This window comes from Geotrypetes seraphini, chromosome 4 (genome assembly GCF_902459505.1).
Source record: "Geotrypetes seraphini chromosome 4, aGeoSer1.1, whole genome shotgun sequence".
Lineage (NCBI taxonomy): Eukaryota > Metazoa > Chordata > Amphibia > Gymnophiona > Dermophiidae > Geotrypetes > Geotrypetes seraphini.
Genome location: NC_047087.1, coordinates 189274013 through 189288676, shown reverse-complemented (window position 1 = coordinate 189288676; position 14664 = coordinate 189274013). Strand labels below are relative to the sequence as shown.

General features: G+C 43.9%; 1 protein-coding gene across 6 annotated transcripts in view; it reads left to right on the top strand.

Annotated features, from left to right (window-relative positions):
• The window catches only part of LRRC20 (leucine rich repeat containing 20), a 368748-nt gene that overhangs the window by 271496 nt on the left and 82588 nt on the right, over positions 1–14664 (top strand). The window contains exon 5 of one of the 6 annotated variants that reach the window (XM_033941819.1): positions 9761–9872. The exons of 4 other annotated variants lie outside the window; for them this stretch is intronic. In XM_033941819.1, coding sequence (XP_033797710.1) covers positions 9761–9872 — 112 coding nt within the window. Of the gene's footprint in view, positions 1–9760; positions 9892–14664 lie in introns of those variants that run through there. One more of the 6 variants, XM_033941818.1, reaches the window with a different exon arrangement.

Genomic DNA, 14664 nt, shown 5'->3' with positions numbered 1-14664 from the left:
CTTCTGTCTTTTCAAAGTTACTACCACTATAGAAACTTAGAAACATGACACTATCAAACAAGTGTTGTCCCATTGTTGTATCCTTCAATGGTTCCATTGATAACAAAACTCAGATTAATGGCTTTTCTGTGTATACTTCTCATGGTCTCGCAGACCACATGTTAATGTTAAGAATATCACCTTGCGTGGGGACACAGTATTGTTAGGTGACTTCAACATGCCTGATGTGGATTGGGACACGCTTTCCTCTGCTTCCGGCAGCAGCAGGAGGCTATTAAACTCTATGAAGGGAGCAAGACTCAGGCAACTGGTGTTGGAACCAACAAGGGATCAGGCAATACTGGACCTGAGACTTACCAATGGAGAAAGTGTCACAGAGGTCTCGGTGGGCGACACATTGGCCTCCAGTGACCACAACATGGTATGGTTCAATCTCAGGAAAGGTTTCACTAAATCTACCACACTGACCAAGGTCCTCAAATTCAAGGACACAAACTTCAAAGAAATGGGAGACTTCGTTCACCAGGCGCTACAAAGCCAAGCAGAAACCGATAACGTGGAAGAAATGTGGTCGACTTTGAAAGCCACCATACAAGAAGCAACAAACCGCTATGTTAAATCAGTAAGTAAACAGTGAAGGAACAATAAGCCACAGTGGTTCTCTGCGGAGATTTCGGACCTCATCAAGGAGAAGAAAAAAGCATTCATCTCTTACAAACAATCAGGGAAACAGGACTCTAGGGAAGTCTATCTGGCCAAGTCAAAAGCCGTCAAAACAGCAGTTAGGGAGGCCAAATTCCGCATGGAGGAGTCTCTAGCGAAGAACATCCAGAAAGGAGATAAATCCTTCTTCAGGTATATCAGTGACAGAAATAAGAACTCAGGCGGGATAGAACATCTTAGGAAACCAGACGGAGACTATGTAGAAGCGGACTTAGAAAAAGCACAACTGTTAAATGAATACTTCTGCTCAGTCTTCACCCGCGAGGCGCCAGGACTCGGCCCTCAGCTACAGACAAGGGTTGACGCAGATGACCCGTTTAGTAATTTCGAGTTTACACCCAGCGGTGTCTACTGCGAGCTGTCAAAGCTTAAGGTTAACAAGGCAATGGGGCCTGACAACCTACACCCCAGGGTGCTCAGGGAGTTGTGTGATGTCTTGGCGGAACCGCTATCTGCGCTCTTCAATCTCTCCCTTAGTACTGGTAACGTCTCGTTGGACTGGAAGACGGCTAACGTCATTCCCCTCCACAAGAAAGGCTCCAAGGTGGAGACAGCAAACTACAGACCGGTGAGTCTCACATCAATAGTGTGCAAACTAATGGAAACTCTAATCAAACGCCAATTGGATACGATCCTGAACGAGGAAAATCTACGGGATCCCCGTCAACATGGATTTACTAAGGGGAGATCCTGCCAATCCAACCTGATCAGCTTCTTTGACTGGGTGACGAGGAAGCTGGATGTTGGGGAGTCCCTCGACATCGTATACCTGGACTTCAGTAAAGCATTCGATAGCGTACCACACCGCAGGTTGCTGAGCAAGATGAGTTCTATAGGACTGGGCGACACATTGACGAAATGGGTTGGGAACTGGCTTGGAGGTAGGCTTCAGAGGGTAGTGGTGAACGGCACCCCCTCCGAAATGACTGAGGTAATCAGTGGAGTGCCGCAGGGCTCGGTCCTGGGCCCGATCCTATTCAACATCTTTATAAGAGACTTGGCAGAAAGGCTGCGAGGTAAAATAACATTATTCGCCGATGACGCCAAACTAGGCAATGTAGTGGGCAAAAGCACAACAGACATAAATTCAATGTCCGACAACATGATGCATGACCTACTCCTACTGGAGCGCTGGTCTAGGTCCTGGCAACTCAGCTTCAATGCCAAAAAATGCAAAGTCATGCACCTGGGCAGCCATAATCCATGTAAGACTTACACCCTTAATGGCGAGATCCTAACAAGAACTGAAGCAGAATGAGACTTAGGGGTGATCGTCAGTGAGAACATGAAGACTGCCAATCAAGTGGAGCAAGCTTCATCCAAGACAAGGCAAATCATAGGTTGCATACGCAGGAGTTTCGTCAGCTGTAAGCCTGAAGTCATTATGCCATTGTATAGATCCATGGTGAGGCCCCACCTGGAATACTGTGTGCAATTCTGGAGGCCGCATTACCGTAAGGATGTGCTGAGACTGGAGTCGGTCCAGAGAATGGCCACCCGGATGGTCTCGGGACTCAAGGATCTCCCGTACAAGGAACGGCTGGATAAGTTGCAGCTGTACTCGCTCGAGGAATGCAGAGAGAGGGGTGACATGATCGAGACATTCAAGTATCTCACAGGCCGCATCAAGGTGGAAGAAGATATCTTATTTTTCAAGGGTCCCGCGGCAACAAGGGAGCATCCGTGGAAAATCAGGGGCGGGAAACTGCACGGGGACACCAGGAAATTCTTTTTCACTGAAAGGGTGGTTGATCGCTGGAATAGTCTTCCACTTCAGGTTATTGAGGCCAGCAGCGTGCTTGATTTTAAGGCCAAATGGGATAGACACGTGGGATCTATTCACAGAGAAAGGTAGGGGAGGGTCATTGGGGTGGGCAGACTAGATGGGCCGAGGCCCTTATCTGCCGTGTATTTCTATGTTTCTATGTAAGATTTGCTGCTGCTGGGTCAGACCAGTGATCCATCGTGCCCAGCAGTCCGCTCACGCGGCAGCCCTTGGGTCACCTTCTTCTTCTTTTTCTCTCAAACAGGGCAGTTCAACACCAACGCCACAACTTTCCCTGAAAAACAGATTTCAAGTCCTTCAAGAAGGAACTGACGAGGATGAAGCAGAGGAGGATTCCGAACACAGAACACCGGCTGCGATTCACGCTGCTCGATCCACCCCCCCTCGGAAGGAGCGTAGAGTGGTGGTCATCGGAGACTCCATGCTAAGAGGCACCGAAGGACCAATTTGCAGACCAGATTTGCAGTCGAGGGAGGTCTGCTGTCTCCCTGGAGCCAGGATCCGCGACATCACCACCAGTATAGACAAACTTCTAAAACCTACTGACCATTTCCCTATGTTTCTCATTCATGTAGGTACTAACGATACTGCCAGAAGCACATCAGACAGCATCCCTAAAGACTTCGAGGCCCTGGGAAGGAAGCTAAAGCAGACAGGAGCACAGGTGGTCTTCTTATCAATCCTCCCGGTAAGAGACAAAGGCAGAGACAGGGAAGAGCGCATCCATAGGACCAACGAGTGGCTTCGCGAATGGTGTTTAGAGACGAACTTTGGATTCCTAGACCACGGAGCAGCGCTACAAGGACTACAGGGACCTGATGGACTTCACCTAACAAAGAGAGGCAAGAAAGTTTTTGGACATCGACTAGCACATCTACTTCGGAAGGCTTTAAACTAGGTAAGTTGGGGGAGGGTTCACACATACATACCAGAGCAGTAAGGATTCATCCTGGAGAAGCAAGTAAAACCCACACTTCTGAGCCTAAGGTAAGTACCCATAGTATACATACTTCTGAACCTAAGGCAAGTACACTAACGGGGTTAGGCATATCATCACAAATTTGGAGAGCAATGTATGTTAATGCACACAGCTTGGGCAACAAAATCCTGGAACTAGAAACAGAAATAAGGAATGCAGACCTTGACATAGTAGCGATATCCGAGACCTGGTTCACAGACTCGCATGGGTGGGATATGGTTATACCAGGCTACAATCTACTTCGTCGGGACAGAGAAGGCAAATTAGGAGGGGGGGTAGCATTATACACTAAGGATAATATCAAAACTACCAGGATCACAGAGGTTAGATACACAGGGGAATCACTTTGGGTAAACCTGACCAGAGGGAACGAAAAATGCCTTTACCTCGGTGTGGTATACAGGCCTCCGAGACAAAAGGAAGACAAAGACAAAGAATTGATTGAGGACATAGAGAACATCACTTTGCGTGGTGACACAGTACTGTTAGGCGACTTCAACATGCCAGATGCAGACTGGAACACCCTCTCAGCAACTACGAGCGGTAGCAAAAGAATAATAACCTCCATTAAGGGTGCACAACTAAAACAAATGGTATTAGAGCCCACCAGGGAAAAAGCAATACTGGACCTGGTACTCACAAATGGAGACAGTGTCTCGGAAGTATCAGTGGGAGACACGCTGGCCTCCAGTGACCACAACATGGTATGGCTCAACCTCAGGAAAGGCTTCTCTAAATCAAACACAGCAACGAGGGTCCTCAACTTTAGGGAGGCAGATTTCGACCACATGAGAGAATTTGTCCATCAAAAGCTGCAAAACCATGCAGAAACTGACAATCCGGAAACTATGTGGTCAAACCTAAAATCCATCCTGAACGAAGCATCTAGCCGCTACGTAAAAACAGTAAGCAAACGCCGGAGAAACAAAAAACCACAATGGTTCAACAAGGAAATTTCGGACCTCATTAAAATGAAAAAAGAAACATTTATTACCTACAAACATCTTGGGAAAAGGGAGGCAAAAGAAGACTATCTGGCCAGATCTAAGGCTGTCAAAAAGGCAGTCAGGGAAGCCAAACTTCAAACAGAGGAAGATCTAGCACGGAACATTAAAAAAGGGGACAAATCCTTCTTCAGGTACATTAGCGACAGGAAGAGAAACAAAAATGGAATAGAACGCCTTAGGAAATCAGATGGAAACTACGCAGAATCTGATACTGCCAAAGCAGAACTGCTAAACGAATACTTCTGCTCAGTATTCACCTGTGAAGCACCGGGAGATGGTCCGCAACTACAAATAAGAAACAGCCAAAATGACCTGTTTCGTGATTACGAGTTTACACCTAGTAATGTCTACCACGAACTTTCAAGACTCAAAGTAGACAAAGCTATGGGGCCAGACAATCTACACCCCAGGGTACTCAGAGAGCTGAGTGAAGTTCTGGCTAAACCAATATCCGTACTCTTCAATCTTTCCATGCGCACGGGAATAGTACCCCTAGACTGGAAAACAGCTAACGTAATTCCACTCCACAAAAAGGGCTGCAGAACGGAGACAGGAAATTACAGACCAGTGAGTCTTACATCCATAGTGTGCAAACTCATGGAAACACTGATCAAACAGGAACTTGACAAAATTCTAGATGAAGAAAATCTACGTGATCCACATCAACACGGATTCACCAGGGGAAGGTCCTGCCAATCTAATCTGATTGACTTCTTTGATTGGGTGACCAGTCATCTGGATGCCGGTGAGTCCCTTGACGTGATATACTTGGACTTCAGCAAAGCTTTTGATAGCGTTCCACACCGCAGGCTGTTGAACAAACTAAAATCGATGGGATTAGGGGATACATTCACAACATGGGTAAGGGATTGGCTAGATGGTAGGCTTCAAAGGGTGATGGTAAATGGTACCCCCTCCAAAACGTCAGCAGTGATGAGTGGAGTACCTCAGGGCTCCGTCTTAGGGCCGATTCTATTCAATTTATTCATAGGAGATTTGACCCAAGGACTTAGAGGAAAAGTATCACTGTTTGCTGACGATGCCAAACTATGCAACATAGTTGGCAAAAGCAGTGTGCCTGACTTTATGACGCAGGACCTAAGACAGCTTGAACAGTGGTCATCAACTTGGCAGCTGGGCTTTAATGCTAAAAAATGTAAAGTAATGCACCTAGGCAAAAAAAATCCACACAGAACTTACACACTAAATGGTGAAACCTTGTCCAGGACCACGGTGGAACGTGACTTAGGAGTGATCATTAGCGACGATATGAAGGCTGCCAATCAGGTAGAGAAGGCATCATCCAAGGCAAGACAAATGATGGGCTGTATCCGTAGGGGTTTTGTCAGCAGAAAACCTGAAGTCATAATGCCGCTGTACAGATCCATGGTGAGACCTCATCTCGAGTATTGTGTTCAATTCTGGAGACCACACTACCGAAAAGATGTGTTGAGAATTGAGTCGGTTCAGCGAATGGCTACCAGGATGGTTTTGGGGCTCAGGGAACTCACGTATGAAGAAAGGTTAAAAAAACTCCGGATGTACTCACTGGAGGAGCGAAGAGAGAGAGGGGACATGATTGAGACCTTTAAGTATATTACTGGGCGTATAGAGGTGAAAGATGATATCTTCAGTCTTACAGGGCCCTCAGTAACCAGAGGACACTCGCTGAAAATCAGGGGAGGGAAATTTCAGGGTGATGCGAGGAAGTACTTCTTCACTGAAAGGGTGGTAGATCATTGGAACGAGCTGCCTCAGAGGGTGATTGAGGCCAGCAGCGTGTTAGAGTTCAAGAGAAAATGGGATATTCATGTGGGATCTCTAGGAGAGTAAGAATCAGGGAGTGGGTCATTGGTATGGGCAGACTCGATGGGCTATAGCCCTTTTCTGCCGTCAATTTCTATGTTTCTATGTTTCTAAGACCAGTGCCCTATTTGAGTCTAGCCTTATCTGCGAATGTTCTGGTTCAGCAGGAACTTATCTAACCTTTTCTTGAATCGCTGGAGGGTGCTTTTCCCTATAACAGCCTCTGGAAGAGCGTTCCAGATTTCTACCATTCACTGGGTGAAGAAGAACTTCTTACATTTGTACGGAATCTATCCCTTTTTAACTTTAGAGAGTACCCTCTCATTCTCTCCACCTTGGAGAGGGTGAACAATCTCTCTTCCTCTACTAAGTCAATTCCCTTCAGTATCTTGAATGTTTCGATCATATCCCCTCTCAGTCTCCCCTTTTCAAGGCAGAAGAGGCCCAGTTTCTCTAGCCTCTCATTGTACGGCAACTCCTCCATTCCCTTAACCATTTTTGTCGCTCTTCTCTGGATACTATCAAGTAATACTATGTCCTTTTTCATGTACGGCAACCAATGTTGGACGCAGTACTCCAGGTGGGGGCGCACAATGGCCCAGTTCAGCAGCATGATAACCCTCTCAGATCTGTTTGTGATCCCCTTCTTAATCATTCCTAGTATTCTGTTTGCCCTTTTTGCCACCACCGCATTTTGCGCAAACGGCTTCATTGACTTGTCTACAAGTACTCCCGAGTCTCTTTCCTAGGGGCTCTCTCCGAGTACAGCACCGGACATCCTGTATTCGTGCATATGATTTTTGTTACCAACATGCATCACCTTGCACTTAACCACGTTGAACCTCATTTGCCATTTCGCGGCCCATTCCTCGAGTGTGTTTATGTCTCATTGTAGGTCTCGTCGTTGATGAAGCCACACATACAAAAGGTGGTGAAGGCAATCTTTATAAACTCTGCAGATGACTACCTTACTTAGGTCAGGATGATTTATTAAATTTATGTATGCAAACCACTAAATTATTGCAGGCTTTGCTGCTCCCTTTGATGAAGTATTATAATAATTTATATTAGTGATTCTCGAACCTGTCCTGGGGTACTGCCAAACAGGTTTTCAGGATATCCCTAATGAAAGCATGAGAGATTTGCAAATAATGGAGGTGTAGTTATGGAACACACTGGGTCCCAACTTGGACCTTATCCATCAGTGGAGGAAGGGAAGCAGAAATGCCTAACTATGGGGGTGATGGGATGGTGAGAGAAGGTAGCTGGGGGGAGGGTAGTTGTGGATTGTTATAGTGTAGTGAGATGAGGTAAGGAGAAAAGAAGAAAGAATAGAGATATAAGATGAGGGGGGAAGAACTGGAGCCACTGAGGAAGGGGGGAGAGAGAGAGAGGAGCCAAAGATGGCCAGAGGAACACACAGAGAGATGCTGAACTGTGGGAGAGGGCCGGAGGGGGGATAGAGGGATAGATGCTGGCCCTGGGATAGGGAAATGAAAGGGAGAAGCTTGACATGAAGTGGGACCTGATACAGAAGGATGATGCTGGACACTGAGGGGGAGTATGGAGTCAAAAAGGGCAGGTGCTAAACAAGAGGGAATGGATAGGGACAGGGACACATACGAGAAAGGAGATGTTAGGATATTTAGGGAAACAGATAGAATGATCGTGGACATAGAGAGATAAGAAGTGTCAAATGGGCAAGAGACCCTGGAAAGAACAGAAGATGGATGGGACTCAGGAGTAGGGGATGGGGAAGAACAGAGCAAAACATGGATGGAACTCAGTGATTGAGTGGGAAAGTATTGGAGGGTAGAGTAGGGAATTATAAATGAGAGAGGTAGAGACAGTGAAGACCTGGCAATTGGTAAATATGATTGAGGTGTTTTGATGGTTTGGGAGAATGAGAGTATGAAATGGGGGGAGAGGGGGTAAGAGAAAGGGGAGAAAGTATAAGGATAGTTGAGACATAATGTGGATGATATGAAAGACTGGAGAGAATATGAGGCATTGAAAAGGGATAGAGGAACTGGGGATGATTATGAGAGGAAGAGGATATATTTCTGAAGGAGTTGAGTGATGGTGGAAAAGAGGTTAAAAGATGATATAAGTGAAACAATAGGCCATGGGGTAGAGGGTAAGAGATAGAAGAATGACCTGAAGACAAAAGAAGGAAGGCGAGACAGGGATGAAGCTGAAGCTGGCGAGGGAATGAGAGGCAGTGGAGGGTAGTTGAGGACTGAGAGTATGAGTGCAGAAGATAGAAATGGAGGACTAGAGAGTGAGTGAAAAATCGGAGGAAGAATTGGAGATTGGGAAAGGAGAGAGATGAGGGCAGTGGGAGTACTGGAGAGGGAATAAGAGAAAGATGGGAAAAGTCAGTAGACAGTCTCATTTTCTCTTATCTAAGAAGAGGGTGAAAGAAATAGGGTAAAATCAAATGGGTGGATATAAGCATAAAGATGGGTGGGGAAAGCATAAAAAGTAAGTAGTGGCAGATGAATGTAGAAAACGAAAAGAAGAACACGAGAGAAGAAATGGAAAGACCGACCTGGAAAATAATTTAGGAGAAGACTGACACAAAAACTGGAACAAACTGGGATTGACCCAATTAAAAAAATAAAATGACCAGAGAGCAAAGATAGAAAAGAAAATGATTATTTAGTGCTTTTTAAGGCTTGAAATGTGTCTGGTTTGGGAAATGTATATATTTTTCTACAGTATATATTTCTGTTTCTCTTTTATCAGTATTACACTGCTTATAAAGTCTGACTTGGGGATCTGCATTTCAGTTTTTATCTGCATAGCTTTTGTAGTCCCCTATTTTGTATCGGATGAGGGTCTGTCCATGTTCTGCATGTGAAACTGGAGTGAACGATTCTGCTGGCAGGTACTCTTTGTGTAGGAATCTGTCAAAGTCCAGCTTGTTCTAGCTTTCCAGTAATAGGTATATTGGTGCTTTAGGGCCCAGTATAATATTTATAGCACTGTCTTTTCATAAATGGATTAGGGTTCCTATGGCTTGGTAAATGTTACTATATAGATTTTTAATGTCTTTTTTTGCAAGACTTTGTGTTATTATGCAAAATGCCAGTTGAAACTGTCCACTATGGATGTCTTATGGAGAGGTTTAAATCAGGGGGAAACTTTCTGTATGGTTTCACTGGATATATTGGCAGCTTTTGATACTGTTGATGCCTGGATTTTATTTTAAAAATTACAAGTTGGTGGCATAGGAAGGGTGGTTTTAAAATGGTTTTGCTCTATACAAATTTGTGGTGAAAAGTGGTGGTGGAGTCTCCTCTGTAATGTTAAAAATGGGAGTGCCGCAGGGATCTGCACAATCTGCGTTGATACTTAACGTTTATATTGCATCTTTAGGACTTGTTCTGGAAAACTTGGATGTCCATTATCAAATATTTGCTGATGACACATGTTTTTCCTTCTCAACTGAAACAGGGAGCGAGTATGTGATACAAAAGTTGGCAGATTGCATGAAGAATATTGGAAACTGGATGAATGAAAATAGGTTGATGTTGAACCTGAAAAAACCCGGAAGTGTTGTTTATTGGTAATGATGAGGAATTACTACAGCTGAAGGAGATAAAAGTGCAAGATGTGCAACTTGTTTGTTCTCCAATGCATGAGAGTATTAGGTGTGTACCTGGATAATCATCTGACCATGCAAGAACATATTTTGCATGTAGTTAAGGGAGCTTTTATGCAGATGCGGATACTTTCAAGAGTAAAACCAATGCTGTCTGTAATGGATTTGCAGATAATAATGCAGTCATGTAATTTCTAAATTGGATTTTTGCAATGCAGTGTTTCTGGGAATAGCTAAAGCACATGCTTTACAAGTGGTAAATGCCACTTGTACATCTGCTAGAATGATTAGTGGGGTCTCTCGATTTGAACATAATTTCACTAGTGTTGAAACAGCTGCACTGATTGCCTGTCATGTTCTGAATAGAATATAAAATTCTGATACTTATACATCAGGTAGCATATGGGAAAGCTCCATGGTATTTATTAAATGCACTGAGAAAGTATTTACCACCTCAATCTCTGTGTTCGGAGTTTACAATGAAGTTAGCACTTGAAGATGTACAGGGAGTACACTATAAAAATAAAACCCCATGGATGACAGCAATCTCTGTGGCTGGTCCATGGTTATGGAATGCACTGGCTCTTTGAGGTGCTGTCAAGACTTGAAAGCTTTTAAGAAACTTTTAAAAACTCAATTGTTTGTTAGGGCATATTTGCAGACATGGGGCTATAGAATGTGACACTTATGATGAGGAAATGAGGCAGAGATGGAGGCGGGGGAAGAGGAAATGCGTTCACCCCCAGTCTACCCTTGCCCCCCCTAGTAATCCCCCGGTATGCACGCCCAAGACCTGTTATGCTTAGGGATGTCACTTTTTTGACAAATAAAAACCCAATACGTACCCAGCCCCATTCCTCTCCCTTGTCCCACCTTCATGCTCTATCCCTAAGTCCCTTGCCATAATCACTGTTGTACCATTCACCATCCCACACCCTACAACCAACTGTCTGTACTAGGGTTGCTATCTCAGGAGAAAAAATTGCCACGTGTTAATATGTTCTATGAATATTTCACAAACTTGACATAAAAGAAACAGAGCTGCAGTAACCAAACTCTGGAAAAATATAAACACATTCTACACCTATATAGTAAACCTATACTTCAGGAGTATTAATATCCAGGACTCAAAATACTAAAAAAGATTGTTTCTAACTTCATAAAAAAACATTTTCAAGCCATGTTTTACTGTATTACGTACTATATGAGTGCTGCAAGGCTGTGGAACAATGGTTTGGTAAATCAACATTTGTTTTAACTACAGGAACAGACTGTTCTGCAAAATTGACAGATGTGTTGTCTGCTCCATATGCCAAAACTGTTGTGTATTAGAACAACATTTTGTAGATAACCTCTTAAATTGTTTGCAATTCCTTCTATTGTTTCATCTCCATTCTCAAATAAATCTACAACAGCCATGACGTTTCCACTTGGTCTATATTAAAGTAGCAAATGGCAACAGGAATAATTTTCTATTCCCTTTATAAGGAGCATCTGTTGCTACTGAAATCACTGTAGATCCATACGCATTATCTACCAAAGTCTCTGCTTTTGTCCTGTCAAGGTGAATTTTGAAAGCTATTTTGAAATCTGCAAAAATGGGGGGGATGTAGCTTATTTCCATACTCGAGAATGGTAACTGTGGTGATATGTATCTGTGATTTGTGAAAAGCAATTTATCTGCTCATTTATGTTCTTCTTCAGAGGAATCAGTCTTTATAATTGTAGCACGCTGCCTAGTCCTTGCTGGAATGATCCGTTATATAAGATGGAAACTAGATTAGATTAGAAAATGCTCTCTCCAATGCTTTAGCAGAAAGAACATTCCAGGCTCCTTTCTCCAGAAAAGGAGTCAAACAAACCTATTCCGTTCTGAAAAATGCCTCATAACATTTGAGTTGAGCTGGGGGGAGGGGGGAGTATAAGGGAGGAGCCATATCTTTCTCCCTACAAATATGGTTACCATAAGGCTTCAGAAAAAAAGAGGATGGATTGAGATGTACAGGTTTTACTTTAATTGAAAGCATTGGAAATAAGGAGGTTAGATAAAGACAGCTGGGTTTTACTTCCATTGAAGGCAGTGGAAGTAAAACCCAGACGTCTCAATACGTCCTTCTTTTTCTGGAGCCATATGGTAACCCTACTCATAGAATGTCCAGCAATGATTATGTGGAGCAGCAGTACACTAGAACCATAGCTGCCTGCCTTAGGAACTATAGGAAAGGAAGGGGAGGAATAAAGCACAAGGGTTGTCAGCTTTACTCTCAGCTATCCCCTAGTGCACTAAGAATGAGGGAACTGATCAGGGGAGATCAGACAGGCCTACAGTTTCCCCTGTGAGGCACAACAAGCTCTTAAGAAAGAAGGTTTGGCCATGGGGAGACTGGATCCTGAACCTCAGCCATAGAGGACATAGAGTGAAGCTGTTGACAACAGATTGTCCCAATCAAGGAAGGGACTTGAAGCTGGAGACAGTGGAGATGAGTGCTTTCCACTTAAATAGCAGAGGACAATATACCCACCCAGGGGCTTATTATTATCATCATTCATTAGGCTTGATATGCTGCTTAGCTTGCCATACAAATCAAAGCATGCGGCTTCGTGAAGTATTTTGTGTGGCCCTGGTCGAGGGCGATGCAGTGTTTTCCTCTGCTGCCCCCGGGTGTTTACCGTCTTGCCGGCTCCTTCCTCTGTCTTGCTGCAGTGTTTGCGCGGCCCCAGAAACATTTTTTTGGGCCAATGCGGCCCAGGGAAGCCAAAAAGTTGGACACCCCTGCTTTAAACATTAAAACTAAACAGCAATTAAAACAGAATACAAGACTAACTATAGAAAAGAATTCCATCGTCTGATAGGAAAGAGGCATTCAGATAAGAAAACAGTAAAGGTGTAACAGTCAAATCTTACCCAGTGCTCTCAACTGTACCCAGTCAGCCTCTCATCCTAGACAAGTCGTGTCAATAGTCATGGACAGTTAAATGCCACTTGAAAGAGAGAGGATTTCAGAAGGAAACGGAAAGTCCTTTCAAGTCGGGTATATGGAGGTAAAGAATTCCACAGTGCTGGAGCCAAAAAGTAAAACATACTGTTTCTTGTGGATTCTCACTTCGCACGAGCTGGAGTAGGTAGAACCAGTCTATTATCATTAACAGATTGCAAAGTCCTATTGGGCTGTACAAAATGGCAAAGGCATTGAGGTAGTATGGAGCACCCGCATACATAGCCTTATGAGTTATGACTAATACTTTGAAGCATATTCTATATTCTATTGGAAGCCGGTGTAGTTGTTTCAGAAGTGGAATCACATGCTCTCTTCATTTTACGTGATAGGATATTCTAACAGCTGCATTTTGTAGTGTCTGAAGTGTCTTTAGATTTGATTTAATTACACCTGCATACATAATATTATAGCACTTGAATCAAGAATTAATGATGCATGAAAAAAAGGCCTTAATGTATCAATATCTAAATAGTTGTTGATTGATCTTAAGCAATGTACAGTAAAGCACAGAATAGCGTTTTCCATTTTATTGGTCCCAGGGAATGGAACAACCTTCCAGAATATATTCGTCAACAGCAGACTAAACTGAACTTTAAGAAAGTACTTAAAAGACACTTGTTCTATCAAATGAAATATAGGGTCTGAGATTGGTTTAGGGAGGAGGAGTGGAGACTGTGGAGTGCAGGGTGCTGGTCATTGATGTATTCCATGGTCTGATCAGTTTTTATTGGTTATACACTTCCCCCTCCCTATTTGCGGTTTCGGTGTTCGAGTATTCGCAATTTTTTTTCCCAGCCCCCCCCCCCCCCAAGAGAATCACTCGGAGGCAGCCCGCATCGACCAGAACTGGCCCTGGGACTTGGATTGGAGGAGGAGGGGGGCTACTGGAGGAGGAGGAGGTGATCGGAAAAGGAGGGGGGCAATCGGAGGAGGCGATCAGCTGCTCCAGAAGCATGGACCTTACCTGATGGGCTAGCGGTGACAAGGGGGCAGGAGCGATCTTCCTACACTCCTGCCCCATGCAGAGCCATGCTATGCACCCGTGCTGTAAGTTCCTGTGGTCTCACGAGACAATGCGAACTCCCATTGTAGTTTCGTGAGACACAGGAACTCACAGCACAGCTCTGCACGGGGCAGGAGTGTAGGAAGATCGCAAATTGATAAGGCGGCCATAGAAACACAAGAGCACAGACAGAAAGAAGTGCAATCAGAGACTGATTGAAATGTGTCAGTTTTGAGAATTTATATCTGCTATCTTTATTTTGCACTGTTCAGGAAGAAATTAATTTTTCTATTTCTCAGGTGTTATAATGCATGTAGAGTCTGGCATCTTAGGGTTTTGTTTGTATATATTAGTACTTTTAGTTTGTGTTCCTGTGTTTGCATAGGAGTTATTATCTGCAAGTGTGACCAAGGTCAGGTGTTCTGGTAGGAATGAATGTTGAGAAGCATACAGTGTGCTTTGTGTAGTTTAATTTTGTGGTTAACCATTTTGTGTTGTTAATAAGAATATATTGTGTGTACATTTGAAAAATGAATGGAAAAAAATGGTTTTACAATTAATACTATCATTATTATGGGGGTAGGGTCAGGGGTGGAGCTTGGGTAGTCTGGGCGCTTTAGCCCCCCCCCCCTCAAACAATAAAGTGTTCCGTTATCTTTGGTTCAGCATATTCAGTGTGTTCCTATTCCCACCCCTCCTCCTTTCAGGTAAAGCATATACCTCATTAGTGTTATTTGTGTGGGTGATGTTTAGC